Source organism: Rhyacophila brunnea, unplaced genomic scaffold (genome assembly GCF_057557595.1).
Source record: "Rhyacophila brunnea isolate RB1 unplaced genomic scaffold, BYU_Rbru_1.0 scaffold_13, whole genome shotgun sequence".
NCBI lineage: Eukaryota > Metazoa > Arthropoda > Insecta > Trichoptera > Rhyacophilidae > Rhyacophila > Rhyacophila brunnea.
Genome location: NW_028232785.1, coordinates 11,747,874 through 11,765,109, shown reverse-complemented (window position 1 = coordinate 11,765,109; position 17,236 = coordinate 11,747,874). Strand labels below are relative to the sequence as shown.

The following is a 17,236-nucleotide window of genomic DNA, read 5'->3' as shown; positions in this document are numbered from 1 at the left end:
TAGGACGAAAATTTAATATTAAAAACAACATCTGCTCCACTAGCACTACAAATTTTCGGTGCTTCGGTCCTCTTCTGCTCTGGGTAAAACCCCATTGCTCCACTGCCCCTTGCTCTGCCCCAAAGCTTTGCACAAAACAATTCGTGGGGACATTGTCCAGTGATATTATGAATAATAATGGTACTCATTCTGTGACATATAATAATATATAACAGGGTCGCTTCGTTCATACGTGCGAAATATGCATTGTATAAGAGTTGCTAAAAATCTCAAGTAATGTATTAAAATGTGAAAAAACACAGTGTATAAACACTTGTGTTGTATAAACACACGTGTACTTATATGGGGCTAGTTTTTTTCCTAGAGAATAAAAATATTTTTGGGAAAACTTACTTTTTTCCCCTTTTACTTTTAACCCTCAAAATTAATTATTGGTTGTAAACATACAAGCTAATATATTATAATATTCGTTTTCTTCTTATGTGTTATAATAAAAAAATGCGCTTTATAAAAATTCTAGTAAAACATTTGTAAAAGTTATGATCGTATAAAGGTCAAAAATCAAACACACATTGAAAAATAATTGAACCCGTGCTTTAACGAGACGTCCGCTGCACCAAATTGGCCATCATGAACGTAAATAGTTAAATATTGTGTTTGTATTTTCTAGGACGCTTCTTCCATAATTCCATTGTGTCCGAAAACTACCAAACCACCGTGCCCGAAGACTACTAAGCCACCATGCACTCCAAAGCCTACGAAACCACCGTATACAAAGCCTACCAAGTGCCCAATACCTACTAAACCACCCACCCCACCACCCACTTTACCACCGACTTTACCACCTACATTACCACCAACTCTACCACCCACTCTACCACCCACTCTACCACCGACTCTACCACCCACTCTACCACCCACTCTACCACCGACTCTACCACCGACTCTACCACCAACTCTACCACCCACTCTACCACCAACTTTACCACCTACATTACCACCAACTCTACCACCAACCAAACCACCAACCAAACCACCAACCAAACCACCAACCAAACCACCTACCAAACCACCAACTAAACCACCTACTAAACCACCTTACACAAAGCCCACTAAACCATGCCCGGAGCCCACAAAACCACCTTGCCCGAAGACAACCAAACCACCGTGCAAGACAACCAAGAAATCATCTTCTTCTTTGCCCATATCCGCCCCTTAACTGGAGCATATGGACACCACGCGGCGCCTCCAAGAATCCCTGTCGCTCGCCAGTCTTCTTGCTTCGTTCCAGGTCAAACCAGCATCCCGTAGCTCCGCCGTATACACTCTGTAGATTGTATTTAGCGGCCTTCCAGGACGCCGGAATCCGGTCGGCTTGAAGAGCAGGCAAGCCAGGTTAAAGTTCTCTTCTGGCATCCGCAGCACGTGGCCGAGCCAGGTCCAACGTCGCCTCTTCACTTTCAGCGTGATGAGAGGCTGCTTGGTACGTTCTCTTATCTCCTCGTTGCTCCTAAAGTCATACCACCGCACACCCAGTATTCGTCGCAAACATCTGTTTTCGAAGCTCAGTATACGGTTGCTCTGAGCCTTCGTAAGGTGCCATGATTCGCTACCGTAAAGCAGCACCGTCAGAATGCAAGCGTCGAATAGGCGGCATTTGGTTTTGACCGAGTACAATCGTGAGTCCCAGACATTTCGCATCGAGTTGAATGTTGCTCCAGCCATTCCCATTCGGATAGCGAGCTCTTTCTGCAAAATGCCATCTCCCGTGATGTGTACCCCCAGGTACTTGAAGCTGTCGACGCTCTCGATGCTCTGTCCATCGCTAATCAGAGGGAAATCTGGATCAGGACAGGTGCTATTGCACAAGACGTTGGTTTTCTTCGCGTTGATTTTCAAACCAACGCGAGAGGAGTTGTTATGCAACCTGTCGATTGTCTCTTGAATGCCCTCGATTGAGTTGTCGAATAGGACAGCATCATCGGCGTATTCCAGGTCGCATAGCTTCACCGTGGGGGTAACAGGTATGCCTCGGTCGGGTGGTATTGACTTCCGTAGTATGAAGTCAAAGAGAATGATAAAGAGAAACGGTGCAAGGACACAACCCTGTCTGACTCCGGTCGTGACCCCGAACCATTCCGTGACAGTGTCTCCAATTCTGACACAGCATTCGCTATTCTCGTGCAGGCTTTTGATTATGGCAATGATCTTGGGAGGGATCCCGTATGCTCCCAGTATCATCCAGAGGGAGGGGCGGTGCGGACTGTCGAAAGCCTTCTCATAATCCACAAAACAGCAGGCCATCGGACTGTTCAACTCATGGCTCTGCTGGAGAAGACATCGAAGGTTGTGGATTTGGTCTGCACACGCTCGACCAGGTAGAAACCCGGCTTGGTTTTTCCTGAGGACGTGCATTATTGGGTCCCGTATTCTCATCAAAATGATGTTTGCCAAAATCTTTCCCGGAACACTGAGTAGCGTAATGCCTCGGTAATTGTCGCAGCTTAGAGGGTCACCTTTTTTAAGAAGTGTGATGATTTCACCGTTCACCCAGTCCCTTGGGCAGCGCTCTTCTTCCCACACCTTTGTCATCAGATGAAACATAGGGTGCAGGATTGCGCTCAAGCTGTACTTGAGGAATTCAGGATGAATCCCGTCTCCCCCCGGTGCCTTTCCGTTCTTGAGCCTTTTCACAGCCGATTTTATCTCAGTGTGCGTGGGCGGGCAATCGGAAATGTCGGTCGCTCGGGGAATGTCCAAAAGTAAAGCTTCCGCAGATATGTCAAAGGGATCCAAGGGGGGTGGGCGGTTCAGCACTCCGCAGAAATGATTCTTCCAAATCTTCTTGACGCATTCTGCGTCAGAATCTATTGCTCCACTGGGACCACGAATGGCTCCGGGAGTCGGTGGTCGCCTGCCGCAGACTTCACGGGTGATTCGGAAGAGTTTCCTGGTGTCATTTCTGCTTGCTGCCTCCTCTGCCGCTTCAATTTGCCGGTTCATAAAATTGCGCTTGTCCAACCGCACGGATCGTTTGACTACCCTGTCTTGGGTCTGGTAGTCAGTCCGGCGGTCCTCGGTTCGGTCGGGGTCTCTCTCCTCGTCTCTCAAGGCTTTCAGCCTGGCTCGTTCATAAATCAGAAATCATACCCTAAGTGAATTCCCTAGTGAATCCTAACCAGAACATTGTTGCAAGATATACACTATTCAAGGACTTAAAATGCTACCCTCTTGAGAGCATAAAGACCCCTGTCTCTGAATCAAAGATACATGCTGGTGACCCTGGACCCCCACTTAATTTATAATTAATTGTGTCAGTTTGAAGTAATTTATGTTTATCAAATATTTTTGTACATTGTAATAATATAACATTATGTGTCACCATAAAAAAAAAGTAACAATTGGTCAGGAGATTTAAAATTCGAGAGGCAGTATTTCCTCTCGAATTTAAGAGCCTCTCGAGTTAAAGTTTTTGTCCCATAATATTATCATTGGAGTGTATTGATTCAAGAAATCCAAAAAAAAAATATTTATTGATAATATTCATATTGTAGTGTTGAAGATTGTAATATAATATCTCACAACGCAGTGAACCGGTTGTAAAGAGTAAACTGAAAAACTAATTAATTATAGATATCATAATTTATATTACAGGTGTAATTTTATTGATAAAAAATCTGTAAATAAACATTATTGAATATTTTTATATAGAAATTGTTATTTTGAATATTAAACTTTTTTCCATTGATATTAATTTTGTACTTATTTATTTTATTATTATTATTAGGTATAATCAAAATGTGGTGTCTATACGATCCACTTGAAAAATATAACATATTTGATTTGATAAGATGAGAAAAACTGAAAAAATCACTTAAAAAACTGTTTTGATTATTCTAAATTGAATAAAATCTAATAAACACACTGTATAAACCAGGGTTGGCGAACCTTTTTACGTACGCGTGCCAAAGTTTCCGAAATATTATTTTTCGGTTGTGTCGCGTGCCGAGTAGTTTTTCATGGGAAAAAAATAGTTTTTAAGAATCCTATTTACAAAATGATGATGTTCTAGATATCACTAACAGAACTAGGGATTCCAATCCCGGGATCCCGAGCTATTTTCGATACCTATGAATCCCGGGATTGATAAAAATAATCCCGGGATTTCGGGATTGATTTTTTTATCAATTTTTATGGAACGTAAAATAAAAGCGAAAATATAACAGAAAAAATACTTTTAATAAAAAATAACTACATTAGAAATAAACTGAGTTTGAATGAAGTTTGATTTTTATACCCATGTGTAAGTTGCCGATTCATTTTATTTTATCACATAAATTATTAAAAATGAGAAAGATTGGAAAAAAATAATGCTTCGCACTTTTAACAAAGTAATTCCACCATAATCTCATACGTTTTACGTCAATTTCATATTTGGCTGGCTAATTAGATTTATGAAGCGGAAAGGCCATAAGTAGAAACGCCATGATTGTTTGCTTTACTATTTTAAATTTTGCTAATCTACTAAGTCTTTACTATCAGAAACGGCAATCTCGTATTAAATTCACATTATTATTTATATATATATATATATATATATATATATATATTTAATATTATTTATTCCATTAAACTTAAGTATTTGCAAGATTGAACATAGATATACAATATTAACAATAGATGTCTTAAATATTATAAATTATACTTGATTTTTTTTGACCGATTTTATCAATGTTATGTGTAAATATAACATTTTTGTATTAACAGTGGAAAAAAATGCCAATCCCGGGATTGTCAAATTGTAATCCCGAAATCCCGAGATCAGAATTTTGGCTGGGGATTGGATTCCCTAAACAGAACATAGCACACATAATATAGCTTTATCACTTTTTTCAATTACTATTTTTGAAACTGTCTGACAGAATTATACTAAGTTTTTGTTTCTAATATCGTGCATCCATTTTTTGTGGAAATAAATTTAATGATTTGTTGGTGTATTATTTAGTTTGATTCTTTACGTACAAATTGACACCAGAATTGCTCCGATAAAATGAGGCAATCTCTCGCTACAATGGTCTCAAGCAATGTAAATTGATCAAAATTAGGGGCTCGCGGTGCGACATCCCCCGCCGCCTGATGAAGTTAGTGCGATCATATTATATTTGACACGTCATAAAGCCTAAGGAATGTCGTATGCAATTATTACATTACATTTAATGTAATGCTTATTCTTGAAGAGTATTTGCCTGGTATTTTTTATACAATGCGATCTGTCATTTATTATTATTATAGGTATTTTTACAACGTTTTTCTTAGCTCGTATTCTTATTTGTCCGGTGGTTCTTTGTCCGGTACAAATCTCGCAATCGATTTGTAACTATCTTCCCAACTAGCTAGATATTTGAAACTTTTAGAATATATCAAAACACGATGCCAATGCATTTTTTAATACTTTTGGCTATCTTTAAGTAGAATTGAATTAATTTTCAGTTAATTTTGTTTTGTATGAAAAGTTATTTCGACACCATTATCGGTTGCTAGGGGTCTGGGGTCATAGCAACAAAATTATTAATATATACGTGCGTTACTATGGAAATCAATATGACATGTCAAGTATATTTTTTTTGATCGTTTAAGCTAGTCTTGTCAAGTTTATATGGTTCAACAGAATTTAAAAACGTTGTATATAAAAAATCTTTTTATCTTGTAATTATTTCTTTTCAAACGCGTGTTATGGAAAATCATCTCGCATACCACTGGTGGCACGCGTGACATAGGTTCGCCACCACTGGCTTAAACATTATCTTTGCCTATAGAAAATATTGTATAAATTTATTTAAACTAATACTGAAAAGTAATCAAATATTAATTAAAATACTATATAAAAGAAGAAGTAAGTTTGTACTCGTATTATTCGACAGAATAAAAGATTTTCTGGTCCCGGTAAAGTAGTATTGCAGATTCAATATGAAGATAATTTTCCTGCTGGCGGTGGTCTTTTTGGTGGTGGTAAGATATGAACTCTTATTTTATATTTTATTTTATTTATAAAACAAAACTTATGTGTACTTAGGATATTAGATTAAAAACAATTGAACATACTAGGGTCAAGATTTGATCCTTGAGGAACACCCGAATCTTTATATATTGACAATGACCTAATTCAGTGTATAAGAAGGTATACGGACCCATTATCAGAATAGTTGTCAAACACTAAAGATAAAACCAGAGAATACAAAATGAATGTCGAGTGTTGAAAAATAAAATAAACTTGTTAAAGAATTTTTTATTTTCTATAGTTACGGCTGTAATATAATATCTATTAACGTTTGCCTCGTTTATATAATGTGTATTCAATATTATTTGTAGATAGTCTGTGCGCTTTGTGTTCCTTGCTTTTATTTTTTCCCACTGAAGCGGACGAAACCGGTCCTAATATATTAATTAAAAGTGGAATAAGTACTATAAAAAATTGCGTTTTATTAAATAAAAACAACAATACAATGCAATTCCACCATGAATTGACAGTTAACAAAATAAAGGAAATTATGTAATAAAGTCAACCCTGCTTCAAAACTGTCACCATACCCGGTAGGATAAGCAAGTTCTCAAAGTGGGAAAAATAGAACAAGAATGGTTCGCTTTTTATGAATTACCTATAATGTGGTACGCTAAGATGGTCGGTTGCACAATTTTCAAAGTATAATAATATAGTGGCAATTTTATTTTAAGAATTTTTACTACCTATATATTATTATTTTGTATTGCACTGTGAAATGCATTTAAAAAAATCTCATTATTTTATTTTTCGTTGTGACATCGTGACTGAGGATGGTAACTGATGGTGCTCTGACAACCTTTTCCACGGCTACGGTCCATCCGTCTAGGCATTCGGCGGCACGCAGGACATTATTGAGACGACCTGTCAGAGGGAGATTTTATTAACCCCTAGAACCTTTCATCTCATCCAATACCAAGAGTTATTTCAAGTTCTCATCTTCGTCTCAGTCCTGCGAAAGCAAACCGAGGAGAATCTGTCGAATATGAAGTTCGCGATTGTTAATATCGAATTGTTTTAAATATCTCAATATTTCGTGTACCTACTGAAAAAAAATAAAACTGACACCAATGAGAGCCGACTGCTTTACAATTGTGCACGTGGTTTACATTATCAAAATAAACCTACATTCTAGTTTCTATTAGCGATCACATGGGTGAGCACTGTCCGATATCGACTCCTGAAAAAAGATCTCATGTACCTCTTCGATCATCTGCGATCGAGGAGGTGACTGCTGATTTTTTCGAATTCTGCTTGTCCACGAATTTTGAAATTAAAAACTAAACATACCATTACTATTGTGACCGAGTCTCCCGAACACAATAGCACCAGGTTTCAATTCCAGACGTTGAGTATTATGGACGTAAGGTCATGATATTTTTGAGTGAAATATAAATAAATTTAAAGACACTAGTTTTTTGGAACATGAAATATTTGTCACTATATTGTTAAAATAAATGATAATTTATTGTGGGTGTATTTTCTTCTCTGTAGGATGCTTCTCCCACACTACCAAAGCCACCGTATCCGATGACTACTTGGCCCACTTTATGGCCAACATTACCACCCACTTACCCTACCCTACCACCCACTTAACCTACCCTACCACCCACCTTACCACCTACCCTACCTCCTACTCTACCACCCACTATACTACCTACCCTACCACCCACTCAACCTCCTACTCTACCACCCACTATACCACCTACCCTACCACCTACCCTACCACCTACCCTACCACCTACCCTACCACCTACCCTACCACCTACCCTACCACCTACCCTACCACCTACCCTACCACCTACCCTACCACCTACCCTCCTACCACCTACCCTACCACCTACCCTACCACCTACCCTACCACCTACCCTACCACCTACCCTACCACCTACCCTACCACCTACCCTACCACCTACCCTACCACCTACCCTACCACCTACCCTACCACCTACCCTACCAGCTACCCTACCACCTACCCTACCACCTACCCTACCACCTACCCTACCACCCACTCTACCTTCCACTCTCCCACACACTCTGCCACCCACTATACCACCCACTTTACCACCCACTCTGCCACCCACTCTGCCACCCACTCTGCCACCCACTCTGCCACCCACTCTGCCACCCACTCTACCACCCACTCTGCCACCTACTCTACCACCTACTCTACCACCCACATTACCACCCACTCTACCACCCACTCTACCACCCACATTACCACCAACTAAACCACCTACGAAACCACCGACCAAACCTCCCAAAAAACCACTCACGAAACCTCCCACAAAACCACCCACGAAACCACCTACCAAACCACCAACCAAACCACCAACAAAGCCACCCACAAAACCACCGACAAAACCACCCACAAAACCACCAACCAAGCCACCCACAAAACCACCAACAAAACCACCCACAAAACCACCTACTAAACCACCCACAAAACCACCAACCAAGCCACCAACTGAACCACTAACCAAACCACCCACTAAACCCCCCACCAAACCACCCACCAAACAACCCACCAAACCACCCACCAAACCGCCCACTAAACCACCAACCAAACCGCCCACTAAACCACCCACCAAACCGCCTACCAAACCTCCCACCAAACCACCTTACACAAAACCCACCAAACCGCCCACCAAACCACCTTACACAAAACCCACCAAACCTTGACCGGAACTTGCAAAACCAGCTCGCCCGTAGACAACCAATAAACCATGCAAGACAACCATGAAGCCCTAAATCTAAATTCCATCTCAACCAAGATATAGCGGAATTGTGCTGCAAGCCATTATTCACTACTCAACGGTTCAAAATGCTACCCCCTTGAGAGTATAAAGACAAATTATTGTCTCTGCTCACCTGTTGGTAACCCTAGAACCCTATTGATTGTTTACAAAAATATTTTGTATGCGTTGACATAAAAAATGTAACAACTGGTCCGCAGATTAATAATTCACTAACATGTGGTAGGTATAGGTCTCTCAGCCAGAGTTGATGCGTACACAGATTCGAAAGATTGTGTGTATTATTGCATTTCTGAGGCAACGGACATTGCACAACGTCTACGAGAAACATACGTTTGTCTTGCTTACGCCTACTAATTGCGCTTATAGCGAAAAGAGGACAACATGCATATACGTTGATGTCGTTGAAACATCCTTTTTGTAAACAATGCGTCTGTGTGAGTATTACTTGGCCTCAACTCTTGTTAACACATCTATACTGCCTCTAACCGTAAAGCTAATTCATTGTAATATATCATAGATAATAGGTATTATTGATAACAAATGTATAATAATTATTGTTGGCTATTTTTGTAATACAAATTGTTATCAATTGATGTTAATTCTCTACTAATTATTTATTTGTTTTTATAATTATTATTTGTCTGGGTATTATAATTTCGTATATGGTATACAATATAAACCAATATATTATAATACAAGACAATAGATTAAAAAAATAAGGTTGTATAATTAAAAAAATTACAAGATAAAAATAACTTTTTATATACTTACCACGTTTTTAAATTTCTGTTGAATCATATAAACTTGAGAATTCTATGTATTAATAAAAACTTTTTATTGTATTATACTGAATAAATATTATAGAATACTGAAATGTCATTTTGACATTTCATATTGATTTCCGTAGTAACGCACGTATATATTAAATATTAATAATTTCGTTGCTAGGACCCCCTTAACCAACAATAATGACTTTCCATACAAAACAGAATTAACTGAAAATGAATTCAATTCTGCTTAAAAATGGCTAAAAGTATTAAAAGAATGCATTGTCGTCGTGTTCTGATATATTCTAAAAGTTTCAAATGTATAGCTAGTCGGGAAATTAGTTAAAAATCTTCAATCGTCCAATAAAAATCACGGACAAAGAAGAAAAAATCTGTACCGGACAAACAAGAATACGAACTAATAGAAACGTGGTAATAATACCTACCTGGTAATATATCAGCTGTCAAATACACCGCCGCTTGTCCGTATGGGTCTCCACAGAATGGAGGTTTGTATTAACATTTTTTTTAAATGAAAAATGGATGTTAGCCACTTGCCCATACTCTGACTCCAAATACAAATTGAAAATCAATATGCGTATTTTCCCTAACCTAGGAATCGAACCTGGAAACCGTGACATTATAAGCCGCCCGGCCACCGTGGGCGTCGATAAGTTAGTATGGTAATTATAATAGGGATAGGTTGCTGTAACCTTAGACAACAAATACAATCAATAACAATATAGAAACATTATGGATGCTATAAACAAATGTACGAGTTCAGCGATGGCGTGCTCGGAAAAGTCAGCAGACTCTACAAAGGATCCGCTGGGCGGATCCACCAGCTCACAGACAAATATTGAGTCTGAAACACCAGACAAAGACAGTAAGACAGAACATAAACGTATAAGAGAGAGGGAGACTGGGAGAAACATGATGAAATTTACTAGAACTTTAAAATAATTATATTTGGGTAATATTTTATCAATTTAAAGGCGTTCTAGGAAATTCAAGTTGAATCCCTTATTACAAAAATGTAGACGTTCTGGTATTGGATCCATCGCTATGCTCTTGTGAGGGTAATATTTTTGTTATAATGTAAATCTCATTTTGTGAACGTCTTTCCCATTCTCCACAATGTTTTGCTTAAAAAAATTGAATTGCTCAACATTTTCAAGAAATTATAATGTGTTAAATCAATAAATTGTGGTTTATTAATTGAGTACATAAAATCAATGCAGGCTGAAACAATAATTGAAATTAAAATAATGTATATTTGAATAAAATGTGTACTTAACTACTGAGATAATAGAAAAAAACAATTAACGTTTCTCCTCACAATATCAAATTAAATGTGGAATAATAATTTGCAAAAATGCAAAAAACAACAGGTGAATCTTATTTTAAGAAATTATTAAACAACACTTAACTAACTCACTCACGCAAGTGGAATATCGATACCTTATTTATATTAGGTAAACAACTCACTCAGAGTAATAATAATATAAAGAGAGTGTATTTTTCAGTGTTATATGAAGCCGTGTTTCTTGCTTATAACGCACTAATGTTCCTCAATTCTATTGTTATTAACTTAACTATGAAATTAACTATTTCCTTGAGAAGATTTAAGAATGTACCATTCTAATTATTATTGAACATACGTCATTTTGAAAAACACTATATATTATAACCAATCGGTTGTATCGGTAATCGTTAGGGATCGAACCTGCATCTCTTGGGTTTACGCCCCGTTCGCGCATTATCCACTATGCTACGAGGTGACATACTAATGACGACAAATTTTAACTATTGGCCTTTTAATACCTGCTCATTATCGTTCTTCCAAATCAAGCTACTATTGGCAATCGATTTTTGTTTATTAAATCAAAGTACGAAACGCACCGAAGCCCAGCTCCGGTTCGTGTAATCCTCAAGACTACCGCTCCGTCTCGTGGAAAAATAAATTAAAAATGGCACTCCAGTTCGGGAATTATTATGAAAATCATTTCATTTTTAATAAGAAACTTGAGATGTCATACATACATATTTATAAAAATAGTAATAGGATTCTGTGACATTTTGTTACAAAGTTTTTAGTCTATAACGATCTATAACTTATATTCAGATTTGTACTATTACAATAGAATATGAATCCAGGATTTGCCTTTCGACATCTTCAATGTCTGTATATTATATTGTATGATATTACTATTATTGAACTAATTACACGATTGTTAATAATATTATTATATTTAATAAGTATAATGCAGTGACGTCCCACGAGAGTAGTTGCAGAATGAAAAATATGAATACTATTTTTGACAGCATTTTGAAGTGGTACTCGGGCGGCAGCCATACTTGGCTGGCCCTCCATTCGATTATACAGACTTGACCTGCAGGTTGGCGAGCAATGGAGATTCTAATTTGAGACAGATACATAGTTTATTTATTTAAGAAAAGAAAACATTGTGGACATAACAAATCAAAATTCAGGACGTTCACAACATGAGATTTACATTATAACAAACATTACGCGAGACGTGGACCCTCAACACGAGAGATGTCCAAAGGCTAAGAGTCACACAGCGAGGCATGGAGAGGTGCATGTTGGGCATCACGCGAAAGGAACGTAAGAGAAACGAATGGGTTAGGAAGCAGACAAGAGTACGCGATGTAATAGACGTTGCCAAACAGCTGAAATGGAGATGGGCGGGGCACATTGCTCGCCGAAAGGACGGCCGCTGGACAAATGCCGTCATACAATGGTACCCAAGCGGTACGAAACGGCCACAGGGTTGCCCTAAAAGCCGCTGGATTGACGAACTGGTAAAGTTCGGCGGAAATACGTGGCAGCGAACGACACAGGACCGAGAGAGTTGGAGAAAGCTTGGGGAGGCCTTCATCCAGCAGTGGACTGACCCCGGCTGATGATGATGATGATGACTCTCACAAGAGAGAAGAAGAAAATAATAATAATAATAATAAAAACAACATAAACAATTTTATATGGTAAAATAAAGTTTCAAAAACAAAATCCAAAGTACATCATTGAAAATGTCTATGTGTTGGAGGAAGCACATTGACTAGTCTTGCATCCCTCGCTAATGGTGCCTGACAGACTTGACTCAAAGAAACAATTCTGACCCAGAATATATCATGGCTGCGACCGCGCAGGTAATTTATGATTGACAGGTGCATATCAATTTAAATTCTTTAGGACGCCAGGATTGGAAACCATCCCTCGTGATAGCAGGGAAAAATGTTTCAAGATCAGAAGTGACCTACGAGATTCAAGAGTGTGAAAGGTGAGCATGCCCTGTAGAAAGGCAGTCGGAAATCGTTTATCGTTAATTGTTTTCATATCTTCAATATATTCGATGAAGATCACGTTTTACTTGCTGGGTATTTCTTCTAAATAAAAAATAAACAACAAACGCATATGTAGTGCAAACTTTGTTTACTAGTTTAAATCTTTGCTTAAAGACAACAATATCATTTAATTTTAAATCAATAGTATAAAGTAATCGTAGGTTTGTGACTTACCTATATGGCATACCTATAAAAGAAGAAAAACAATTACATTTTTCGACAGATAGAATAATACGTTGCGAAGTAGTTATTCTGGTCCAGGCGAATTATAATTGCAGTTTCATTATGAAGATCATCTTCCTTTTGGCGGCTGTCATTTTGATGGTGGTGAGATATCTAATTTATTATTTCATCGATCAGTGGTTTCCAAACTCACTCACTTCAAAAATACCAATTAGTTGAATGAATAATCATGTTTGCGCAGTTTTACAATTCGAAATGGAGACGGTGGCTGACAACAATGGCAGTGCTGTTACGCCTCAGGCAGTGGCTAAGGGTAGAATTAGGCTGCTAAGATCCGACATAAATAGTGCACACTACAATTTGTCAGTCAAACGTATTTACGAGTATTTTTATTGAACTAAGTGTAGATAGTGTTTGTTCATTTTTAAAATTCCATGACATATAATAGTCATAAAAATATTCGTTTATCTATAAAAAATATCTAAAATTAATCCATTAAATCATACATAATTTTAGATATTTTATAGATAGAAGAATATTTTTTATCGATTCTGTGGGTCTATTCTATACTTATCGAACACTAAAGTGATAAATAGTATCAAACTTAGGGTAGGTTTGTATCAAAATATTAGCACTTATTGTAACAATTACACGAAGTTGGTTTTTATTGTTGCAATAAGTGCGATATTTCAACAGCAGCAAGATAGGTGCTGTTAAAATATAGCACTTATTGCAACAATAAAAACCAACTTCGTGTAATTGTTACAATAAGTGCTAACATTTTGATACAAACCTACCCTAAGTATGATAATATTTATTACTTTATCACTTTAGCGGTCGATAAGTATAGAATAGACCCAATGGTGTAGTTTAGGCAGGGCTTAATGAATTTTAAAAAATTACCGACATGTAATATTGTGTATTTTTATTTAAACGAAAACAAATAAGTATGAATGGAAAAGTGTGCACTATTTTGATCGTATCGTCTATCTATACATATAGTGTACTTAAACCATTATGGTTTAATTTAAGCAGGGTGTAATTGAATTTTAAAAACTAACTGCACCATCTGCAAATTGTATTCTTTGTTCAATGAAAAAAAAATAAGCATGACTGACTAAGTTTAGTGTGCACTATTTATGTCGAATCTTAACATACTACTTCCACTCCAGCATCAGGTTTATAATATCGTGGGTCCTGGATTCGAATCATGTGTCTGGAAAATTACAATATTGTTTATCAACGTGTGTTTAGTGTGTTGAGCAAATGGTTAAGATCCATTTCTCATAAAAATGTTATAAAATGTGAATTTGTTAACAGGTCCCATCTTATTATTACATATTATTTTATAGTCGCATTTATTATTAAAATTTATTTGATTAAGTGTTTTATATCGAAGCTTAAAGATTTTTGACTAATTCACAGTTTTAGCACAATTTTATTAAATTTCTACTTCACAGGATTCTATCAACGCTTGCCCGAAGCCCACGAAGCCACCATGCACAAAGCCCACCAAGCCTCCGTGCACTAAACCCACCAAACCGCCATGCCATTGCACTAAACCCACCAAACCACCCTGCACCAAGCCACCAGTGAATCCCTACCAGAACATGCTGGACTACTGCAAGAAGCACCCTCAACTGATCAAGTGTCGCTGCTTCCAGGCCTGGTACAAACAGTGCCATCTCCAGAAGCCCAAGAACGACCTCTGTCTTTGCATCAAGAGGAGGTGCTGGTAATCATGAAAACTCTCCATGCGATCTAATTAATAATTGATAATGACTTTTTCAAGTGTCTGAATTATTATTGAATATTGTAAGATCAGCTCTGTTATTATTATCTAAGAACCAGATCGCTGTTTAACATAACTATCTTTCGCGCATAATTGAAATTATATTCAATTCAGTGACATACATTATAAATTTAACAACCTGTTCGTAAGCTGAAATGGTGTAAAAACGGGCTAGCATAAATCCAGCTGTTAAAAATAAGTGTATGATACCACTTCAATAATACATTAAATATTAAATAAAAATATTATATCGACTGTGTAGGTATACATTGATTTGATTATTATTGAATAAAAAAATATTAAAACATTGCATATTTTGTCAATTGATGTTATTAATTTGTTATTTGAGACTTAGCTCCACCCCTTTGTGTTAGTGCGGAGAAATCCGGAAAAATCACTAAGAATTTCATTGATAACTACGCCCTGTATGACTGTTGTATACCCTGAATTTTGATTGGTGCACTACCAGTACCTCAGTGCACTATTTCTTGATAATGTGATGCGTTGGAAACTGTGATTTATAATATGGTATACCTACAAATCATACAATTGTAGTGTTTGTGAACTCAAAAACTATTTGACCCATATAGATGAAAGTTGGATATCTTATAGACTATCTATATTACAGGTATCAATTTAAAGAGTTTAGTATTATTTTGATGCTCCAAACATGTGGTCTTCATACAACCCTTTTCCTGTCGGCGTCGAAGATTTACTATTCGATCTCTCAAAAGAATCACAAAAGAAAGAAAAACAAAAGTAAATGACTATCAAATATAATATTAAATATTGATTTAGAGTCTTTACCCACTATAACAGCCAGTCGCTGAAACTTGACGCAAGGGCTGGCAGGTGATCATGCAGTCCGCGTAGAGTCTGTACTGTTTGGGTATGAAGAGAGAGGAGGAAAGGTACTGATGCGGGAGGAATAACGTAAGGTAAATTGAAGTCGTTGGTTATAATCGACTTATAATCCTCCTGCTAACACTTTTCAACACTTTTTGCATTATTAACACGTTTACACAGTCACGTTACACCAACTTGCAGAACGCATAAATAATGAACGTCAAATGTTTGCACGGCAAGGGGAACGAAGAGGAAAAGGCTAGGGAATATTGTAGTTCTCGAAACGGCCACGTTTCACGCTATACTTGCCGTACTCTATGTCTCTATGCCTGTAACCACCGCCATCTTTAGATTAATAAAACCTGAGCAAACAGATTGCTTGATATATTGATTTGGCCTTTCTCGTTAAAAATTGAATTATAAAAAATTCTCAAATCGAATATAATATCAACTATCAGTATTATTTATAAATAATATACATTCCTGTTATTCATCAGCTGTCAAAGTCAGACTAGTCCTTCAAAAAACCGGCGGTAATATCGATTTCCAAAAATATATAGCATTGATCTATGCATTACATTACTTTGTAGAAGGTGTATTAATGCTAGTGTACCTATTATTTATCATTTAACTCATTTATCCAAATCAAACCATTCCTTGTGTCAAGACAGCTGGAAATATCGATTTGTAATAACATCTTAAAACTCATATTTTTATTAGCAGTGTATCCATATATTGTGAATAGTGTAGGAATATTTTTTCTGAAAATAGAATAGAAATAGAACACGACAGATGTGTCAGTATGAGCACTACATAGATAATGACAGGCAATGACAGGTCATCCATAGAAAACGGGAAGGGCGGAAAGGTAGGACCAGTCGTGAATGTATCAGCTTTCTCTTCAGTCGGCAATGCTGTAACACATCAGCGCTGATGCTAGATGAAGCAATTGATAGTGAAATGACTTTTTGATTTTATGTTGTCGAAATTCATGTTGATCAGGCATAAGGTTATTGATCGCTACAAAAATAATATTGATGATATGCTCCACCTGGACGTAGGATAATATAGAGATTAATAAAATAAGACAATTGTATAATTTGAAAAATATATGTATGTTTAATAAATAAACGTGTTTAACACAGATACAATAAATTAATTATAAATAAGATAAGAGTTTACACATAAACTATACTATATAAATGGTACTTATAACATTAATTTTACGAAATTATATTGTTTTTTTAAATACGTATTACAATAATAAATATATAATTTACGAATATGATAAAAACATAATTGAATTACCAAAATTAAAAAAAAGGAAAAATAATGATTCATGATTGGGTGAAATAATTGTGAGGATGACTAGAATGAGATGTGAGTATGAAGAATGTGTGGGATATTATAATAATATGTAATAAAAATAAACTAAAGTATACACCTACTATGGCTGAGCAGC

General features: G+C 36.8%; 2 protein-coding genes across 3 annotated transcripts; both read left to right on the top strand.

The window, feature by feature from the left end:
- The first annotated feature begins 5,520 nt into the window (after positions 1-5,520).
- On the top strand, positions 5,521-15,252 carry LOC147076485 (uncharacterized). 2 transcript variants are annotated; one of them, XM_085941153.1, is made up of 2 exons: positions 5,521-6,009; positions 14,597-15,252. In XM_085941153.1, exons 1-2 carry the CDS (start codon positions 5,968-5,970, stop codon positions 14,873-14,875), a joined length of 321 nt encoding a protein of 106 aa, XP_085797279.1. In that variant the 5' UTR covers positions 5,521-5,967; the 3' UTR covers positions 14,876-15,252. The 2 variants fall into 2 exon arrangements, with proteins under 2 accessions (XP_085797279.1, XP_085797278.1); XM_085941152.1 differs by lacking the exon at positions 5,521-6,009 and adding an exon at positions 13,091-13,280 and having other exon boundaries at positions 14,597-15,248.
- LOC147076486 (uncharacterized) lies at positions 7,685-8,742 on the top strand (the record flags this gene model as incomplete). The annotated part of the gene is made up of 1 exon (XM_085941151.1): positions 7,685-8,742. A coding segment is annotated over one exon (1,056 nt), but the record flags the coding sequence as incomplete, so codon positions are not given.
- Positions 15,253-17,236: the final 1,984 nt, after the last annotated feature.